Source organism: Diadema setosum, chromosome 1 (assembly GCF_964275005.1).
Source record: "Diadema setosum chromosome 1, eeDiaSeto1, whole genome shotgun sequence".
Classification (NCBI taxonomy): domain Eukaryota; kingdom Metazoa; phylum Echinodermata; class Echinoidea; order Diadematoida; family Diadematidae; genus Diadema; species Diadema setosum.
The window spans coordinates 4,925,177-4,947,715 of NC_092685.1; the positions used below are offsets into that span (position 1 = coordinate 4,925,177).

The window sequence follows — 22,539 nt, forward strand, 5'->3', positions numbered from 1 at the left end:
AACTTCTTTTCTAATTAAAAAAATTCATTCAAGCTTTGAAAGACTGGTTCAGAGGTCATTGTAGACACTTCAATTATTGTTTCTTTTTTGATTTATTAGTTCAAGTTTTCCCAAGAGAGATTTTTAGAGTATTGCCTAGTGGTGCAGTAAGTCTTGGCACTTACCGGTATTTGTCAACACACTTTTGAATACCTAATACACGCATCATTGTGTACAAATGCCTGTTTCTTTTGCAATGTTCATTTTACACATTTTTAGTCATTATTTGCAATTTTTATAATTCTGGATTCTGTAAACAAAAATTGAAGACTTATTGTCCCCCCCCCCCCCGAGTCTTTTGTGTGTGTGTGTGTGTGTGTGTTGGGGGGGGGGGGGGGCTACAGGAGCTTTCTTCTTGCATGACTTCACTATATTATCATTCATGTGTATAGGCCTATAGTTTACATGTGTGATTTCCACTTTCTATTCATTGTTGATACAATGTAAGGTATTTGTGTGTGTATTTCTTTTTTCCTTTGAAGAATGATGAGTAGGAGACTATTGTATCATTGTACTTGAAGTAGGAAGTAGGTGTACAGTAGTTTTAGTGATGATGTGCTTTTGTGTGCACAGCGTGTACAATGTATGTGCTTACATCATACTTGCCAACTAACAAGATTTTATCAGATTCATTAAGATTTTTTTTTACATTAAAAATAGCAAAATAAGATTTTCTGTCAGAGAAATAAGATTTTTCAAAAATATTTAGATATATCTTTCATGTGTATTTTTTGAAGATTTGACTGAAAGTAAGATTTTTAACTTCCGTTTGCATATAAAATAAGATTTTTGCAATCCACGAGTAAGATACAATCTTGAAATGTTGGCAGGTATGTTACATGTTTGTGCATAGCATGTATGGAATACATGTATGTAGCTCATTAGCTCTACAATCATGCTTTAGGGAATAATAGTTCTTTAGGAGATGCTACAAACTGTATGAATACTAGACCCTGTATTCATTTGTAAAACCAAGTTGTCCTCTGTTGTTGCTTGATGAGGAGAATGTAGTGTACAAACTTTAGGTCTCAGGAGGAGTAATACGATAATGAATCTCTGTATGTGCATGCAGAGTGTGAACAAATGTGCACTCTGCATACATTTTTGTATGTGTACATTGTAGTTTGATTTGACTGCGACTGTATAATGATTGCAACAGTTATGTCTTCTGTTGATCCAACAGTTATTCGTATCTGTTTGATTTTAAGTGATTATCTTGCAGCAGTTGAGTCATAGTCTGGGGATCTCATGAGATATGACATACACATTTGTACTGTGCACACTGTATCTTGTGTATTTATCTTATTATTTGTTTTATTTATCTGTTATTGTACCCCGGTACTATTAAAGCGAAGTAGTTGTGTGCATTTCCTGATATTCAACTGATATCTTCCTTACTGAATGTGCTTAATCCAGATGACTGTTAAAGTTTATAGTATCTGTAAAGTGTACATGGGTCTATTTGATAGAATGTACTGGAAAGTGCACAGTGCTGTAGGTACAGTACTGTACAATGTACAGTGATGAGAAGCTACATTCACAGTACAGTCTGAGCATGTGCACTGGGCACTGTGTACTGTGCATTAGGCACTGAAGACCAGACTGTTGAAATTGACTACTGTTACTGAAGTATTTGAAAAATGGCACACAGTACATATGTCTTTGAACATGAAAACTGTATTCATGTATGAGATACAATGTAGAAGCATAGTTCAGATGAATTGTGTATTCTTTTCAACCAAGTTTAAAAAGCCATTCATGCAACACTGTACATGTAAATAACCACTGTGTGCTTGGTGTTTTTCAGCTGCTCTTCTTACCGAAAAATTAATTAAAATCCATGTTTTGAAAAGTGTAGTTCAGAGGTCATTTTAGACCATTACTAACCGTGAACTGGCTTATAGAGACAATATCTTATATTATGTAAATCAGCTGATCATAGGGGTGTGAGTACATTGTACAATGTAGGTGTCTGTTTACTTTATGAATTGGTACTACATACAATTTACTTTGTAATAGCAAAATTATCATACATCAGGGTATACTTGGTACATTGCCCTAAAAAAAAAAAAAAAAAATCTATGTGCAAGTGTAAACTTTTTGCATATAGTCTTTTTCTACTATAAGAGTTACATTGTACATGTACATGTACATTGCATTTACAGAATCATGGTTTGGTTTTCTTTGAAAACTCAAGCCTCTTGCCATACATTGTGCAGTGTATTTCATTTTCAGTGTCATTGAATTTTAAAAGTGTGTTGCTGGCTGTTTCATTTGTGCTTTTGTGAAGAACATACAAAAATGGCTACACAATTATATTAAAACATACTTTTTAGCATTTGACAGTTTTCTTTTGTGACTAACAATATGTGTTATTTCAAAAGCTGTGCAAAAGGTTATTGTTGTTGTATAAGTTTATTTTTGTGTTGCATGCTTCTTTGCATTTTGTACACAAAAATACTACTGATAAAGGAGGATATTAGAAAGAACAAAATACAAATTGGCATTTGATCAGTGAAAGTGTTACAGTAGAACATTTACTCTCTAGCACTAGGCTTACACTTGATGTTCATTGTCGGTGAAGTGTATACAAACTTACGTACTTCGTTATACTCCTGCTGTGCTCTGTAAAGTGTCTAGTACATGTATAACTCTGTGATTATCATCTCTTTAAACATATTATGCAGTGATGTAAGGTGATTTTAAGACAGTGTGTAATCTTTTTCCCCCTTACATGTACTCTTCATGTACAATTGTACATGTACGTGATGCTTATCATGCATACATAATTAATTTGTGATTCTTTCTGTGTTTTGTTTTGTGACATACAGAGGGTGCTAGAATTCAATCTTAGGAAAGGTGTCCAATATTATAAAGGTAGTCATCTCTTCCATCATTGGAGAACCCCTGATGAGAAAAAGTGTGGTCTGACCTTCTACGGCCCTGCAGATGCAAGGGCTTTCGAAAAAGGATTTTCACGAGCAGTTTCAGAATTACAAGAAGGTAAGAAGCAAGAACTTGGTAATATTTAAAAAAAAAATTGTTATCGTTACCATTGCATGTCATCATGTGTTTGTGTGTGTACATGTAGGCATCTGTAAATAGCCCATTTGATCACATAATAAAGATGCTATTTGCAAATTTGAATTGTGCACTTTTGTGCACTGCCTAAACGTTGCTTGAATTATGCCATTTTGCATCTCCCTAATACCTTTTTGTACTGTACTCTATAGTCTAGTCAAACTAGTGGAGGTTTTCATAGTTTGATTTTGTCCTATACTCTTCGACTTCTGTGCACTACAGTGTATGAGGGGACCTGTGTAAAAATGGGGATTTTAATATTTCAAGGAGCTTCTGGTGGGGATTGTCTGTGCAGCAAACACGCCAAGCTCTTACACATCCTCTGACCTAATCTGGCTGGAAGGAAGTGTCAATTAATGCCTTCTATCGCGGAGAAGGATGCTACTCATTTTGCAGCTCCATACAGTCCACGAATGGCATTAATCATGCTAATTCTTCTGCGTGCACCAAATTACTCAATTGTCCCAGGAAAAAGCCATAGTGTAGTCAGTGATTAGCGCAAGTCCGTCCTGCCATTGAACTGAGGTCAGACACTTGCAAAATAACACAGGAAGCTTGTCTGTGAGACAAACATCAGGGAATGTCTATGATAGAGAAGCTCCATGTATATTAGAGCACTATACTTACTTTACCTGTGATGAAGAATAGCAGAAGTCACAGTGTATTGCCACATATTCCCTTTCAATTGCAAAGTTTCCCAATGCAAATTTGCACCAACATGTACATGTACAGTGGTCAGTTTTTGGCAATGTTATAAATAGTTCTATGCATTTTCTCTTTTTCCCCCCTCTGATTGAGGAATTCCAGACAACTGTAATATCATTTAAGTGCCCCTACATGTCTTCCATAGCAATAGTTTATGCGTGCAATCTGTGTTTTGCCTGCTCTAAAGGAATGTAGTTGTTTGTAAAAACAAATACTTGACATAACTTTGAAAGGGCATTGAGGCCAGAGAAGTCCAATTATTTAAATTTGTTATGGAACCAGTCTATTCTCAAAGAATTTTGTGGAGTGGGTGTGTGTCGGTGCAGGGATTGAATTCTATAGTATACAGCCTACTATCCAATGGCTGATAAAGGTGGTGGAAATATGACTGGCTAATCAGACAGTGTGTGACTAGACAGTAAATGCACATGTCATGTGGCTAGAAATGAAAATAGCTATGATGTTAATCAAATTAGCTAGGGCTCATTTACAAATGTATGCCCTGCATGCCAAAAGTTATGCAATGCTAAGCATACCCATAGCTTCTATTGAAATTGTACAAGCAGAATGTCATGGCACCTTTGGCAAAGATGGTGATTTTCCGTTCTTGAATTTGTTCATAACATCACTGTACCAAGGATCAATAAGGCCATATCAATTGGAGACCCACTTATCTTACAATTGATAAAGTACCGACACATGGTATTGAAAAGACAGGCATAATAACAGTTACAACCTTAAATACTGTTGTAGTAATCGTAGTGGTATATAAGATACTGCAGAATCTGTACACTATGTTATTGACATTTCAAACTTAAAATGAACAAGTATTGTTGGTAGAATGTGAGTTCATGCATGTAAGTTAATTCGTACAGTTACATGTAGCCAAGAGCAATGTCTTCTGTTGGCCAGAGGACTTTTGATGATACCACAATGGAGACCTGGCAGAATATTCCCAGTGCAAAGTTTCCTGTACATTTGTCTGGGTGGGTGGTTTTCAAAGAATAAGATGGACATTTCATTACAGCAACTCAAAGATCCAGCACATATCTGTGTTCATTTAATTATGATACATTTGTACCAGGAAATATGTTCACTTTCGATCTTCATTACCATGGTAAGCGATTATGGTTGCAGTGTAGTGTCCAGAGAAGCAGTGTAGCTACCGGTATGCATTAATTGTATGATAGAAGAGGAAGTGTTTAAATACACGTATGCAGTACAAGCAACAGATATCACCCTTACTATAATTTATTTCTTGTGTTCATTTAAGTTTTAGAATATATTTATATGCATTTATGATGGCACTTGATCACAGTTTCTTGTGACTCTTGGTGTATGCTCGACTTGGTTAGATGGCAAAGTCTGATTTTTTAAAAGCAAACATGGCATTTCTCTGGAAAATATTGTGATTTGTTTTTTTTTTTTTTCAAAGGCTTTTCAGTGCAGTCAATGTCTTATGCTGTTTTTTGTTCATGCTGTATTGATATAAAGCTGACAGTGAAAAGGGCTAACATCAAGAAATACTTTCCATTGAGGCAAACAGAATAAGTGCAGCTAAAGAGAACTAGTGTACATTACATGTAGTGTAGTGTCTTATGGGGCACTGTTCAATGATGTCAGCTAGTCATTTGGGGATTAACTTTCCTCCTGCCAATTGTCACTTCCTACTGTGAGGCCAGGCTGAGGCATACCGTCGTCCTCTTCCCAAAGCATTTCCTGTGTTTCTCTGCACCGTCCTGACCAATAGATCATGTCATTAAAAGCCAAGCCTGCAATGGCAGTGTCGTACCAATGACACTGCTCTGCCCTTTCATAAAAACCCACTGCTTTCATAACCATCAAAGAGAAGAATTTGTTTCCTGAAATGGATTATATTTTTTTTTGAAAGTTGTTCCAACTGTTCAGATCAATGAATAGTTGCACTTCCTAAGGGATGAATTACATGGCCCCATGAAGAATGAAGAAATGTTCAATTTATTGGATAAACAATATTGTATGCTTGCTAAGAATCAGGTCACTTTATCTTAGTTTTAGGACTGCATCTTGACAAACACTACATATGCAGACTGCTTCTTACATTTTTTCATCCAGTTTGTAAGGCATTTGTGTACAAACTAAAATGATTTTAAACAGCCAACCTTCAAAAACAAGGGTTCTAATGAACACAATACTTTTGACTTTGCCTTCTCTAGTGAAAAATAAAATTGGAAGGATGTACAGTGTATGCCTTAATCCGTTGAGGACAAGTCCCGAGTATACTCGGACAGGTGTCTATGGGAAATGCGTGTTGTAGCAAAATCAGTCCGTCCTCAACGGGTTAACTTGGGAGTATGATATTGTCTTGCATGTGTTATTTCAAGGTATGTTCTTTGGTATTGTTGTTGTTGTCTCTGTGATCTTCAGAAGAAAGAAAACTGAGATTTAATGGAAACTGAGAGTTAATGGTTTGGCATCAGTTAATCTGGAAAAAAAAAAAGATGACTAAGTACAACTCTGAAGTTGAAATTAAAATTGTACTTCTTCATGCAGATTTAGTCAGGATTTGTTCTTCAATCTTCAGGGGAATCCTGTTATACATTGTACTGTACATATCAAGGTCATCAAGTCCGACTGATATACTGTACCTCGTTAAAATACAAAACCGTTGGTGTATCTTGGAATAAACCATTTTGTAAATTAATGTACACCTTGTGAATATGCCCCGCCCTGTTCTGGGTATGGTTATGGGTGGAAAGCACCCCATTCTTATCCCTCAAATAACAGTGTCAAGTAAGGGGTGTTCCAGGTCATTCATACTTTTACAGACAACGACATCTCCAAAGCAGTTTCATGGTCTCATAAATGCTTATTTCAACTTCGTTTATTCAGGTGAGATAGAGCGGCAAATTTAAACTTATGATGACTAATAAATTTTACATTTCTATCATTTGGAATCTGTATTAGTGTGGTATGGAATGCTGTGATGGCTTCCATGTGTTTTTGATCTCAAATTATGCTATCAATATTTGTACAAAGATTGTCTTGATGCTGGTTGTTTTGTAGTTATTTTTTTTTTCAGAAACGTTCCCTGTAAACTTTTTTTTTACCAATTATTTCTTTCATATTATCATGAAAGAAATACAAAGCTTTGAAATAGTTCCATTCTTAAAACTTGTTTTCTTTCTTTGCTATCCCTGCCAAGTGTACTGGGCTTAAAGAAAACAACAACAGAAGTCTATCACACTTCAAGCAAAACAAAGAACAGGAAGTGGTGTGGGTTGAGCAGTAAAGCAAGGCTTTGTACATTATGAAATAGGCAACCACCAGCGAATCCAGGCAGACCAGCTCACTGCAGGTTCACTGTGAACAATAGAAATTTGGCTGGCTCCCTTTCTACAGCAGAAAATCCCCCTCTGCCTCCAACTCTTGTGGTCAGTGTTTTGTTCCGACAGCCCTTTTGTAAACTCAGGAAACCATGATTAGGCGTTCGGCTCCAGTGAACCTGAGAGACATTCTTCTATGGAGCAGTGGGAAAAAATGGAAGCTATAGCTTTTGTCGTGGATCCCCCCAAACAATGCTCTCTCCCCACTGGAGGAAGCTTTATGAGCAGCCATGAAAGGTTTTATTGTGAGGGTTTAGCTTTTAAGAGTTGTCTGTCTGCTCTTTTTGTTTGGTAGCTGAAGCCTGTTAACTGTTTAAAGGTCTTGTGTAGATGATTAGATCTCGTTAGATACAAGCTGGCTAAAGTCTTTTGATGCAAACTGGCATCTGCTAATAATATCTTCCCACAGCACAGAGCCAAAATAGGAACACCAGGTCAGCAGTTTCTGGAGAAATCTAAATGTCATGCAGGAGTGTTTCATACAACTGAACACTGAATGGCAAAACTTTTTGTGCACTGTACGATTCAGAGAGTTTATCATTAATTTAAATGTTGTAAAATAAAATAAAGACTAGTAACAGCACATCAACACACCTAATATGCATTCCTGTGTATCTTGCATGACAGTTTACATTGCTTCATAGTTCAGAGGCTGTTCTTGAAGTGGAGCATATTGTTACAACTTATATCTGTGTTTTTTTGTTTTTTTTTTGTAGTTGGTGTGGGGAGGGGGTGCTCTTCACAACTGAAACTTGCCTTTTATCTGTCACAGTGGTATACAGATGCAGGGCCTTTAGCGGCTTCATTGAAACCTGTATCATTTGTGTTATCAAAAGCTGGGATGCAGTAAATGTACTCCTCACTTGATAGGGCCTACATAGAATATAGAATACTGATACCCATTTGGCAGTTCAGAAATGGATGATCATAATTCAAGGTGTAACATGGGTGTTCAAATATAGATTACTTTGAATAACCGGAAGATCCAGTACATAGCAATTTATGCTGAAATTTTTGAGGAGTGATACTGTACTCTCTCACTTGTTTGTAAATGTCACTAAACAAGTAGGACCTATAGTAAGTCATATCCACCTGTCAATCTCTTCTGTTTGCAATCATACAAACTCTGTAGTTTCTGTTTACTTTAAAAAGCATGATTTGTACATGCATGTATATGTGATACTCTGCACAGAACATCATAAAACTATGATGTGTTTGATTTATTGCGTTTGAAAACACAATGTCTCTGAAATCAATCTTGTATGAAAATGTTGTAGCCCATCTTATTTTTGTGCTGAAATAAATATGTGCTCGCTTGTACACAGATATCATATACTGTACCTGTGATTAGCAATGTAGATGCAGAGTGAAAGAGTGCAGAACTGATAGGAAGTACAGAAGGTCATTCCATGACAGAATAGGAAAAACAGAGTGCGAAGTATAGGCAGCATTGTTATTCTCTACTCCCGCAGCTCAGCACTGCACTTCCCCTACTTCATAAGTTCCATTCATATTACACGTGTGCATGCCGAATACTTTTGCTGGAGATGCAGCAATCACAGAGGGGCATATCAGCAGGCCTTCATATTGTATGCCATTAGCATACACACACACACACACACACACACACACACACACACTCACACACACACATACACTGTACACATACACAGTGTGCATACAATTGTACTCCCAGCCTCCAATGCAGTGTATACAGAATGCAAGCTGCGGATACACACATGCTGAGGCATAGAAACCCTCAAATAAGAAAACTGAATAGCACTCTGTAAGTATCGCGAGACACATACAGCGTTCAATGCCCTTTATTTTCTTCTTCAAAGCTCCTTGAAACATCCGACTGTCTTTCACATACCGGTAAATCATTTTCTTTGGGTTGCACACACTATCAACAAGTTACGGTAACTGACAATTTGCATTTGCAGGATTATGAACAAAATTTCAGAAATATGTGCTTAAGAAGCAATGTACGATTCATCAGAGTGCTTTTTTGCTATGTACGAAATACGCGATGAATATATAAGTTTGGAACCATTTATGTTCTCACTTTAGATTCACTCAACCAGATATGAATTTTTAGTTAGTATAAAGTTATTAAATCTGAAAGAAATATTAAATGTATACAGTGTATTTACATGTAAGGGAATATCTTTCTTAATCTTTTTGTTAAGGTGCATATAATATCTATTCTTGGATAAGTGGGGAAATGGCAATATGACAATCTCTATCATGACATCTCACAGTGTATACAATATTTATACAATTAAACTGTGTCGCAGCCTCACAGTTTGTTTGATTTGTTTAGTTCATAAGGAGTTAATAATTGTGGAAATGATTACTATCATTGGTGTAGCAGATTTTTGGTGAATCCTACAGACAGTGATACTCCTGGCATTTTGGTGCAGGTAACATGAACTGCTCAGTGGACTTGAGACAATTTCAATTTTTATGATACACAATGGAAAATTGTGGGGGTACAACACTGCTGTGATCATGAACACAACTGTATCAAGAGGGAGACAAAAGAATGGAATTTCTTCTTTTTTTTTTTTGGATAAGTTTACTCCAGGTCAACAAGTGTGACATTAAACTTGTTCATACAGTCTCCAGGGATCAATGTCATTATGATTTAATGTTGTATATTGCTGTGCACGTGAGAATGCATGCCTGTGTTCTGATGGCCTCATTGACCTCATCTTTTTATTTATTTGTTTATTTATGTGACTTTTTTCCATCTATTGATGTCTATAAATGCTGAGTTTCAAATTTATGACACTATCTTTGAGTGGAACAGTGTTTCATTGGTGGCTCAGTTTTAGAATTATTGAACTTTGCAGACTTATTGGGCTAAAACTTGTACATGTTGCTGTACAACATATAATTGTGGGTCATCCCTTAGCGAGACCCAAATAGTTCAATGGAATTACATGTACTGCAATACCCAAATACCCGCCGGTCAGTACATGTACATACATGTGTACTAGTCATATATTTTTTTTTTTCAGTGATGGCAGCTATTTGCTTTTGTTCTGTTTTATTTAAGTTCATAATCTTTTTTTTTTTTTGTGTGTGTATACATACAAATTGTCCATTATGTATTGAACATTAAAAAAGAGAACTATGTTTTTTTGTATCAGTTTCAAGTGTCATCAGTTCTCAATGCTCATGCATGATTCAATGTTTAAATAATTCTTGGGTAGTCCAAATATATGACAATAGTATTTGTATCATGGTACATTCTCACCCAAAAGATGATACATTTTGCATTAAAAATAATGATGTTGAAAAAAGGTAACTGTAAGTACTGTATTTGCTGCACACTTGTCTCTGCCATCAAACCCTTTGACCTCTGCATCAATTGTTGACTTTTACAACAATTGACAGTCTGTCCTACATACCGAAAACCAAAACAAAGCCACCAAAAAATATTTACCCAGGAGATAGACGAGCCCTCTTATTTGCTGAAGAACTTTGTTTTTGTTTTTGTTTGTTTGTTGTTGTTGTTGTTGTTGTTTTTTTTTTTTGGGGGGGGGATGAATAATAGCGCGTGGATAACATACGTATCATTATTTTGCAGAAGTTAGAGGTTTGTACAAGCTTTTCTTCAGCTGCTGATGTGGCCAGTACTGTCACTGTTCAGTGTTACCTCAGTCATACAGGTCAAGGTGGCATGCTGGCATAGGAGGGTGAAACTCTGGGTTGTCCCAATGAGGTACTGTGCTAGCAGCACCTCCTTGGTTGTACTGCCTAGGAGTGTCTCATATCATTGTAATGCTCTGACTATCATACTGTGGCCATGGGTACTTTTGGCACAAAAGTGTTGACTCTTGAATAGGAATACTGAGAGAGAGAGAGAGCTACAGTGTAGGAAAGATGTGCACATTGTCTACAAGGCTATGTTTACTGAGCCGTCCAGCTTTAGTCAGGGCTGTTTCATTTTATAGGCCTGCTTTGAAAAGAGAGGAAGCATTAGAACAACTGGAATGGCATCATGGCATAATCGCCAGTCTGAATAAACTAAGACAGCATATAAAGGTACTCAGTACTAATGTAGTCTCGCAAAAATTATGGGCAGGAGTCATAGATTTTTAATCACATGAATTATGATTTCATTGTGACATTGAATGTCTTTCTTAAGTTCACTTATTTTGGAAAAAAAAAGCACAGAGTTACATGTATATCGATGCTTACTTTCTGGATTTCAGTGAAATTTTCTGTAGGTGGTGTTGGATAAATGCCTGTGCACATGTGCTTTACTGAGCAACATTAATGGTATGTGAGGCATGTTTCAGTGTAGTCCTGCTGATACATTTCTTTGTTTTGGTGTCTGCTTTTTTGAGAAACCAAATGCATTGCAGTCCATGCTGGCTATCGTCAGGGATGTGATACGGACATTTGAGAGTATTCCAGTGTGCATTTGCCACATTAGCGAGAACGCATACCAGTGAATGGAAATCTCCTTCCAGTTAGGGCAAATAAACTGCCAGCCCCCTGTGTGTTTTTGCTCAGGTGCATACCGCGGATGTCAGAACTGTGGCTGCCTGCATTCCCTCTCAGCGACTTCTGTCTGCATTTTCCCCAATCCGATGAGAAAACAAGTCCAATAAAACTCTGAAACAGGATGCATGTGGCCAAGTGAGGTTACAGGTCAGGAGAGAGGTCGTCGACGGCTTCCACATCTCTGATTTTCGCTCCAAAGTTTGCCAATGGGGCCAGAGTTGCTTTGTTGGCATGGGAAGTTGACTTGCAGTTTCCTCCTTTCTTTCGCTTTCTTCTCTCTCTCTCTCTCTTTCTCTTTCTTTCGTTCTGTCTTCTTTCTGCTTCTTTTTTGCCCCTTCTATTTCTCGGACTGCTACAAAGCCACATGCTTTTGCCCTAGGTGACTGAATTCTTTGTTGGACAAGTGAAATGTTAAAGATGTTTTCTTGGCGGGAGATCTATTTGAACTATACCAACATAAATTCGTCTGAGATATGAAAGAGATAACCTCAAGACAAAGCAAACATAAGAATAGAGCAATGGCTATTCTACAAGAGCTACTGGTAGAAAGCACTCAGTTAGCCTGATACTCATGCATTAGAATATGTTGCGAGATGCAGTATATAGGACCTACATGTATCATGTATACTCCTACATACAGGGTGTACGTAGCATATAGTGGCATTGAATTTGTGTCATGTTTTATGGGTATTTGCAATGTAAAATTTAAAGGATTGGCCATTATCAGAGCTCAGTATGAAGATAATGTATAGTTGGAATTTACATGCTTATGGAAGGTTAAAACCAGTGAATACCATGTCTAGCAGACTAGAAAGCGAATTCAACAGAACAATTCACTTAAATATGGTTTACTAAAAAAATAAACCATAACAGTAAGTCCCACTGGAAAATATTCCTCTCTTTCAGTCAATTTGTGCAGTGTTTAGTTACTTACACTGCACTCCTCAGTTGCATTTCCAGAATGAGCAGTTTTCCACCTTCAATTTTTTTTTTTTTTTTGTCATAATTTTTGTTCTTAAGGGTAATATATGCCGACATATAAAGTGAGAATTTCTTTCAAAAATTGTGCTTTCAAAGTTCTGGTTAACTGAATTATTCTAACTTAATGTTAAAGCAAGACTGTGTTATGCTATTGTGAGATGACCATTATTGAGTAAATTGATTTTAGGAGCACACTACAGTATGTATTTGAAAAGGCACATTTGGCATGTTACTGTATGAGTTGAAATTTCCGCGTACAGATATTTTCGCGAATTGCTACTTGGAGGAAATTTTCGTGTGTTGTTAATTTCGCGGTTGCGAGGGTCTCACGCGTTTTTTTATTTTCGCACGTTGTTATTTTCGCGTGTTGTTATTTTCGCGGTTCAAAGGCGATTCGCGAAATTCGCGAAAATAAAACCACCGTGAAAATTTCAGCTCGTACAGTATATAGCCTGTATGCCTAGTGTGCGTGTTCTGAATCCCCTTTAAATTTGTACAGGGGTCTGCATGGAGTGGTAGAGTTTAGTTAGTCAGAATTGTCTTGTTGCACCAGTGGAAAAATGGGCACCATGTATCGTAACGCACACAACCACATGTCTCACCACAGTAACAAAGCTTAGTCACACCACTGCTTCATCACGCAGGAGTTTGCAGCGGAAATGTGATCATCGGTTATTGGGTAATGGTGATGCACTGAGGCTGACAAAACGTGCCTGCCCGCTCAGCCAGCCGGCAACAAGAGTGCAAGGGGCACATGCAGAGTACACCCGCGTTACACTGCAGACCTGTGTTCACTCCTTGTACGTGTACAGACTGTGCTAAAGTACAGGCCTACAACAATGTAGTTTGTACATGCATACTGACTGATTAGTCTCATTCAAAGACTGTAGGATGTCTGAGACAACTAACACTTTATATCCACAAGATACAATTTGATTTGGTTCAGTTCACTTTTTTATGCAATTCAGTCTTGGACACTTACATTCATTTGTATCCTTAATTCCTATCTTTGTAACCTAGTTTGACATAGTTTCTGGCTCACTATTAAAAAAAAAGTTTCACTGCCTGATAGTGTCACTTTGACAGGTACAAGAATTCTAGGATGCAAATGCCTCAGCAGTTGTGACTGGGATTGCTACTTTTGAATAGCATCTTATTTCCTGTCAATTGATAAAGTACACACCAGGCTTTTACTTTTTTTTCCCTTGGTTTATCTACGTATGTTAAGCGGTATTGTTATTGTGCTTTTTCAGGATTAGCTTGGAAGTACTGTAGTGTGGTAGTTTGAGGGAGTAGTTCTTTTTAATCTACACTGTATATTCTTTGGTTGCTGTTGACACCAGAATCACATATCTGGACACACAAATTCTCTCGATAAAATGTTGCTTGCATTATTTTGAGCTGTGTCCTGCCGTGTGGCCAGACAAAAAAAAAAAACCAAAAAAAAGAAAAAAAAACCCCAGACCAACAAAGCTTTTATATTAGACTGACATCTTGGTCTAAAATACAAGTTTGCTTGGAATATGTGCAGAAAAGTGTTCAAATTTATATGGTTAGTGGGGGGGGGGGGGGGGGGGTTACATTTGTAGGTTGCAGATGTAAAAGGGCATGATATTAACATGTTTTCTGTCACTCCATTATATAAATGTGCTTGATGTAATGCAGTCATTTGCAGGGACCCTTCCTTGCTTTTTGCCTTTATTTCTTTTTTTCATTTTTTTGCATTTAAACCAATCCCACTCTACCACCACCCCCCCCCCCCCCCCCCCCCCGGGAAAAAAATGTTTTGTCTCCCGGTTGAGAAGAACTGTAACCTTTCTGCGTGATAATGCACAGTGAAATCCTCTGCGTCATGAATGGCCCCGTTTCCTTTGTGCAGTCGTACAGTATTCAGACCAGAGCTTTGAATTTTGTGTGCTACCAAATGCATGATATTTGGGAATCAAGGGATCTGTGGAAATTTTGTGTTGTTATTGAGGCTTGCAGAGAGCCAGCCATTCATGACCACTCCCATTCATCAGCTAGAACCACATAAAGCTCAACATCCATATTACAGCATAGCCTACCTACATACAATGTACATAACAAATGAAAGATACAGTATGTTGAAGTTGTTGTGGTTTTTTTTTTCTTCTTCTTCTTTTTCTCTCTCAACATATGAGATATAAAGCTCTGGCAGATTCTTCAGCCATTTTCAGTTCAGTGGCCTATGGAGTGAAGTGAAATTCTCTTGTGTGAATCGGAATCAGAGTCACTTTTACATGCATAATGTTCCAACAATGAGGGTGGATATACAGACCACTTGCATTAAGCTGTGACTGCACTGTGTGCTCTGTGAGAATTCATAATCCAGAAATGACGGGCACACGGAGGGAGAGGGGGATTTTGCATGCCATGCGAAGTCTCATTAGACTCACTGCTCGTAAAATTACGGCAGTAATGTGGCGAGCAAACTGCATGTGAAGTGACGAGTAATTCACGAGCTGCGGGCTCCTGTAGTGACTGGATGGCAGGATTTTGGGCCAAGCCTGGCTGTACTAATTCTGTTAATCTCCCCATAAGTTAATTGTAGTGGCTGCAGTGGTTCGGAAGTTTTTCCCCCGGAGCGCTGGTAGATCACTGGATATTAGCCAAAGCTAACAAAATGGCTACTGGAATCAAAATACTTTATTCCACGGAAGCTTTCATATATCTCCCGTCACAGCATTAGTCATGCAGTGAGACAGAATCTTGTATTTGATTTAATGTGGGTGCACATTGTACCTTGCATCAGTTATACAGTCTTGAAGAAGAAAAGCTAGTGTTCTTGTTCAGTGTGATGTTTGTAGCTGCTCTCTAGAGTATGATAGGTATGAACTGCAGCTGTCATTTTTTTTTAATGCCCTGAAGTGCAATGTACTGTTAATGGTCACTATGCTAAAAAGCATTGAAGGTTCTTCCTTGTGTTTATGTGTTGACTTTTTTTTCTTTTTGTTCAATTTGATATTTCCCTTTTCGACTGATCTAAACAAAAAATACTGTACACAGGATGAGTTATTGTCTGTAATTTCAGTTTCTTATACTCTACATATACCTTCATGTTTTTGGGCCGATACACTTGGCAAAATAACACTGATTTAATGCGAGTTTGGGGGTATATAATATATTATGAAGGTTATGGAAATGTCTCTGTGCCTTGTTTGCATAACATACAGATGTATACACTGTACATACGTTGTGCTTTGTATGGAGAAAAAAAAAAGATTTTGAAAAGGTACTCCTTATTCATAGCCCCTTAAATACAAGTTTATTTGGAATATTGAACTTAAACTCATGTACTTACAGAAACAAAGACATTGTGACATATAACAGTTCACATATCAGACAGTGTAATTTAAAGTATAAAAAATACATGTGTGTGTTTATGTGTGTCACATGTGTATGGATGAGAGAGGATATGGGGGGGGGGGTGGTATTTACCAATACATTCAAGAATTGTGAGGTAAGCATATATTAATGTACTGTTAATCACGTTTTGTGGCTTTCAGAAGTGACACAAGTTCTAAAATTTACTTCATTGAATTAGGCTTTACAGATTGCAAATGCTTGCACGTGCATGTGTGGGTTCAAGGTCAAGTAAGGTAAAATGTACTATTCTTATCCATGCATTTGATAGTATTCTGCAGAGAACAGTCACACACACACACACATATACACAAGCTTGTATTTGTATATTCATTTATTTATTTATTTATTTATTTATTTATTTTTTTTTTTTGGGGGGGGGGGGAGGGGGAATCAATGCAGGAAGTTATGAATAGAAGGGGCCAACAAAAGTGATGTTTTATCTCCTTCCAGTGGGTGCTATAAATCATCCTGCTCTTCAACGTGATCTCGGAGTCTTTATTAGACTACTAGTACTCATATGAGAATGGTGTCAACATTCCTCACTGTGCATCACCTACACTGAAAGCAATATCCCCCCCCCCCCCCCTCCTTCCTTCTTGTAATCTATTTACCAGGTAAATGCCAGTATCATTGCACATGCAGTTCAGGTTTGACTCAAAGAAAACTGAGCACTATAGATATGTCATGTTAGTCTGTAATTACATAGTAACTGAGTCAAGCAGCTTGATTATTTTCTGGCCTCTCTGTGCTTTCAAGAGTGAAGTTTAGCAAATACGATTTATTTATTTATTTATTTATTTTTACAGTATTTGTCTCCCCTGTGTACACACCCTACACATTAATTATATCATGGTTATCCTTTTCATGTTGATGTGTAAATTATTCAAATGTGTAATTCATACTTAATAATTCACTCTGAATGCCAGTTGCAAACAATAATCAGTCAATATGTAGCTTTGGGCGAGGCATGGGCGAGGCAACCGTTCGAACTTGTCATTGGCTGAGTGTGTGGTTGTGGTATGTGGCATCGATTAACTGTATGCATGATAGAAAACAAAACATTTGATAGGTTTAGAATGATCAGCCTCTCATTGATTAATACCTCCTTTGCCGTAATACACACACATCAAATATTTTACTATGTTTCATCCACTTTTTGTAGTGACTGCACTTTTGAGACACTATGAAGTGCCCTGTTTTCCTGATTCACATGTGCACACAAGCACATTCAAACAAATGCACACAGTAGTAATACTGTTTATAGTCTTGTGCACTGATTTGAATTACTATCATTTATGGTCTGTTAAATGTTTTGAGATGGTCCCAATGTCTGTGAATGGGAGGGAAATTACCTGTGTCATTTCATCCAGGATTGTGCATACTAGTATAATACTATCTTTTTTTTTTTCTTGCATCTTAGTGAGAATCAGATTAGTGTTCACATTTATCTTGAAGGGTTTATGCAATGGAAATGCATTTTGACTTTGTTAATCCATTATATCCTGATCATCGATTATGTAGCCAAAAGAATATCTAAATATGTGTCATGTGTATATAGTAATTTTTTCTGTTTTTGTTTTAGATAACTTAGTTATGCCCCCAAAAGAAACAAGGAAACAAACAAAAACCAAAAATCTTTCAAACCAAGATTCTGTTGATGACATTCTCTGTCAATCACTGCTTAAGTACCCATATGACTATCAAAAGACATTGGAATGCACCTTCCCCTAAACTCAGCACAACTGGCAGTGCCTTTAGTTAATCTTATTAGGAACATGGAAACATGACGAGTCAACATGCATTTACATTGCATCAGGTCCTTTTAGGTGAAACACCCTTGTGATTGTGAATGGCCTGTACAGTATGTACATGATGGAGGCACTTTGTTTAAAGTTTGTTTTCAGATTTTTTTTTTCTTGTTCAGTGAATAATTATGGCAAGTAAAGTGTCATCGTAGTCACTTGGTTCATATTCATCATTGTTCTGAATTTATCCCACTTTGAAAATTAGTACTTGTATTCTGTTCTGAAATTTGGAGAAGGATGTCAGCCTTTCAGTTAGAATAGAATAGAAAAAAGAAAGAAGAAAGATGATTGAACTGCACAAAGAGAACTCTTCTAACCACACCCCCCCCCCATGGCCTGTGAAAAGGAATAAATGCACTTTGTTATCATACGCCATTGTATATTGTACTATGAGGATAGTCGTTATACATTTGAAGTGTAAATCCATGCCAGAAGACGGTGACGTACACGGTGTTCGTAATGCAATGCTTCCTTTCCTTCCGACTTGGGGGTTCAATGTCGAGATATTGCTGACTGTAATGAGGAGGAAAGGTTGCAATTCATGTTTGTGCGCTGTCGCACCTCATCAAGTCTGCCTTGTGGCACATCACCTGGCCACTGACAAGCCTTTCCTCTAGGGTCAGCCTCAGTAAACATCTCTGCACATTTCTCTCTCTCTCTCTACCATCTACTCCAGGTTCTTCCAGTGAATCATCGTATGGGCCTGATGACAGCGAGCTCGATGAAGACGGTTTTGTAAGTATCTCAAGATTGCACACCACACGTAGACATTTCGGCACGTATGTTGCGCTCAAAATGAGTCACTCTCCAAGTTGTGGCGAGAAAGAGTATGGTGCACTTTCATTCAGCAGACAGGAGCGGGTCCAGGTTGACCCAATCTGCACATTTAACTCTAATTCACGTTGAGTGAAATGATGCAGAAAAAAAAATATAAGCAATAAGAAGATATTCACCAAGAATATGCATGAGTTAAAACAGTTGCATACATGCATCACAGATATTGTGTTTAAAGAGTATATTTTGAGCAAATGAATAGTTTTCCCATCAATGATAAAGCTGTTATGTCATTTCCACTATGTAAATGTATATTCGAGTGATATACTGTGAGTGTTGGAGTGATAACCATCCATTTATGTAGAGCTCTCATCACAAGGCTACATTTATTACCGGTGGTATGTAAACTACCAATTCTTTGAATGTGAAAGTACTTCATAATGAGCCTACGAGATTGAATACTTAAACATACTTGAGTAATAGCCTTGCCTTTCCACTGATGTTTCAAGATTGCATATTTTGACGTACTGAGTTAAAAACTTTATCATTTTTTTTCTTATCTTGTTTCCTCAGCGGTGTGTGGACCCTCTCTTGTCAGGGGATTGTGTTCACCATGACTACCAGAACACACCGAGCACTTGTGTTGGACCCAAAGATGGAGGAGGCAAACTTCTCAAAGACATTTCTAACTCAACCAGCGAATAGAGACTATTGTATACCGGGAAACACCTATACATATCCCCATAACAATCAGGGCCATTTGCACATGGTCCATTATGTCTCGCGGAAAAGGGACGATCGAAGACCCATGCACAGCGTGAAATACCCGCATGAAGGTTCATGGGTGAAAACGGCCACGGAGTGGCATCCGATCAAGAAGGACTTATCGCAGGACCAATTCAAGGACTCCTATGTAAAGATTGTAAAAAAGCCACAAAGTATTCACGATTACAGCTATCCTACCATACCACCCAGCCGCGATGGGGACGACTTGAAGAAGCCACACGCCTTAGCCAAGGTGGTGACCCAGCAGCCACCCCCTCGCCCCCCAAGAAGCTGGCGCAGAAAATGAACAAATACCGGGAGCAGGCGCAATGTCTGCACTGTAGTCAATACTTTGATGTGGAGTCAAACCGGAGAGGGGACTGTCCCGAGGCGCCCGACGATGTCTCGCACTGTATTAACCGCTGCACATGTCTCTGTGTGGCGCAGTGTATGTTATATCACTGTATGTCAAACTCTGATGGGGACTTCCCTTCCCCATGTTCTTGTGACACCAGCGACGGCATCTTCTGCCAGCGATGGTTGGGGCTTGGGGCGCTCTCCTTCTTGGTGCCCTGCCTGTGGTGCTACCCTCCTCTCAAGTGCTGCCACTGGCTCGGCACAAGTGCGGCTGCTGTGGCGGTAGGCACAAAGCGAAGTGACTTATGGAACGCCAGAGAGAGAGAGCGAGAGAGAGCGAGAACGTGTGGAGAGGATGAAAACTTGTTTTGCCATAATGCTGCCATATGTTTTAATCTGTCATCTGGATCTGCATTGAGGACCAGGAATGCGTGCACATGCCAAGATATGTTGGAATGTGCATGCCAACCAAGCAGGGAGATGCTGTGTTTGTACTTTGTGGAACACATCATCAGCTGTGAAAGACAATCTGTAAAGCTACGGATATCAATGTAACCATTGACATTATATATATTTCATCTAAATGATATACTTTTAATTGTAAACATGAAAATATCCATATTTTTATATTTTTATCCAAATTATTATGTAACTTGTGATTTTTTTTTTTTTGAATGTTGGTGAGTCTAAGTGGAAGAAGGGTATCTTTCAGTGTATGCTTTTAACCTTCCTCGTAGGCCATAGATACGAGTGTCTTTCACAGCTGACTTACGGCTGGTTGAGGGCAAGTAATACCCAGACAGAAAATTGTTTTCAGGTATCATGAAGAAATGATCATACCGAGATGATCTCTTTGCGTGGTGTTGGCCCGTGAGGGTCACTCCTGGAAGGGGAACAATCCTGGTATGTGCACATGCAGGAAGAGGGTCTGCAGAAGGGAAAGAAAGCCTGTTATATGATAACGTGTGTGGTGTGTTTGTGGGGGTGTTTGTGCCGGTGTGTGTGTGTGCATGTTTGTGTGTTAGCATGACTGCAGGGACATGAGAGTATGTGTTTTGTTTTGTTTTTTTCCTGTGACAGACTGTACTATAATGATGATCTCACTATGCTCCGTTCATTTAAAATGTTTATGCAAATCGCATTGAATTGAGAGAAGTTCGTAAGAAAAGAAAAGAAGAAAAAAATCACAGTGGTGTCAGCCTTGCCAATGGATATTGTGTGATTGGCATTCCTCACTGCTATAACAGTACTTCATGTTAACCATTTGAATAATGGTTACATTCTCTTGTTAGTTTAATGCAATCTCTTCTTTTCCCTGTACTCTCCTAGAAAATCACTTTCAAAACCTATGAAAGTAGACATTGCAGTAGATGCTGCTATTGATTATGACATCCACCAAGGCAAATGTATGGTAGTTTACTGGTCAGAACGTGTTAGCTAACAACATATACTCGACAATAGACTTCAAGTTTGGCGCCCTTTTTTGTAAGCTCAGTGCTCTATGAGTCAGAGATTTATGGGTGCATATAGCTGAAAGGGAGCCTCAAACATAAGTTTCCAACAAGGCTGAATGAACTTTTTAGGGGGGTGGGGGAGGGGGATAGTGATAATATTTGTACTCATCATCATTGATCATCAAAGAATGGTTAACATTACTAGCATGTAACTTCCTTCAGGAGTGTCAATTTTTCTTTTTATTTCCTTTGTCTCACATTCCATAACAGTTTACATGATACCCCCGGCTTCATGAAAAAAAAAAAAAGAGGAATGTTAACTCTGATGTAATTGAACAAATAATGTGCCTCAGAAGAAAAGGATACTTGCATGTTTTGAGCTATTGCAAGGAATTCTTAGTTTCCTTTAGTAGTTCTGCATGCAAATTCTGGTATCACCATCTTAGAAGGAGCAGAGTGTTTGTCATCTGTGAAGTGATTGAAGTTATCTCAATGGATGACCCCAAGTTTGCAATGGTACTGCCAGTATCTGAGTCAGGAGGTTACATGCTAAAGAGCGATGAATTTTGACCAATGCAGATTTTGTATAGATCCGTTTTCTGTAGCAACAATACAACACTGTGACCGAAAATATTGGCAAGAACTCTGCCAAGTCATTGCAAAAGAAAATGAAGAATGAAAGCCTTATTGTTATTGGAAAACCTTTCCTATACCTTGAGGTTCTATCAAAAAATAGCACTCAGCCCCACAACAGTATGTGTCCTGTGTAAAGCTGAGATTGTCAGTGGCGGCATAGCTGGTAAATTGAATTTTCTGTGACTTGCTTTTGACTGCATATGGTATTGTTCAAACACTGTAAGAAAGTAAAAAAAAATTGACACTTTTGACCATAAATTGGAAGTTATGGCAGCATTATCTCATATGATGTCATCATTCACGAGCAACAATGACAGAGCCAATTTTCTTTGTTTGAGACCCCCCATGGTGTTTTTGCAATTGTGGCCGACTTCTCGATGAAATAAGGATTAAATCATGTCTGGAGTCCCTGTGTGATTTAGAGTAGAATATGTAGAGGACATTTTCCTTCCCGTTACCCTCACATCCTGCTCTCTTACAATATATTTCCATTACAATCCAGTCGCTTTCTGTGAATTGATGATTCCCCCCCCCCCCCCACCCCTTTCTTAAATAATCATTTGCAACTGGTAGCTTGACATATCTGAATTTGAATGTGACAGTGACATTTTCTTTTGGTTTGGACTCCATGCACTAGGCATGGCATGCTTACACAGTGCTTGGGGAGCAGGT

At 38.2% G+C, this 22,539-nt stretch overlaps 1 protein-coding gene across 1 annotated transcript in view; it reads left to right on the forward strand.

Annotated features, from left to right (window-relative positions):
* The window catches only part of LOC140246847 (sprouty-related, EVH1 domain-containing protein 2-like), a 32,478-nt gene extending 10,161 nt beyond the window's left edge, over positions 1–22,317 (forward strand). The window contains 6 exon segments of the mRNA XM_072326178.1: positions 2,871–3,042; positions 18,558–18,616; positions 19,229–19,339; positions 19,341–19,695; positions 19,698–20,036; positions 20,039–22,317. Coding sequence (XP_072182279.1) covers positions 2,871–3,042; positions 18,558–18,616; positions 19,229–19,339; positions 19,341–19,695; positions 19,698–20,036; positions 20,039–20,079 — 1,077 coding nt within the window. The 3' untranslated portion in view covers positions 20,080–22,317.
* Positions 22,318–22,539: the final 222 nt, after the last annotated feature.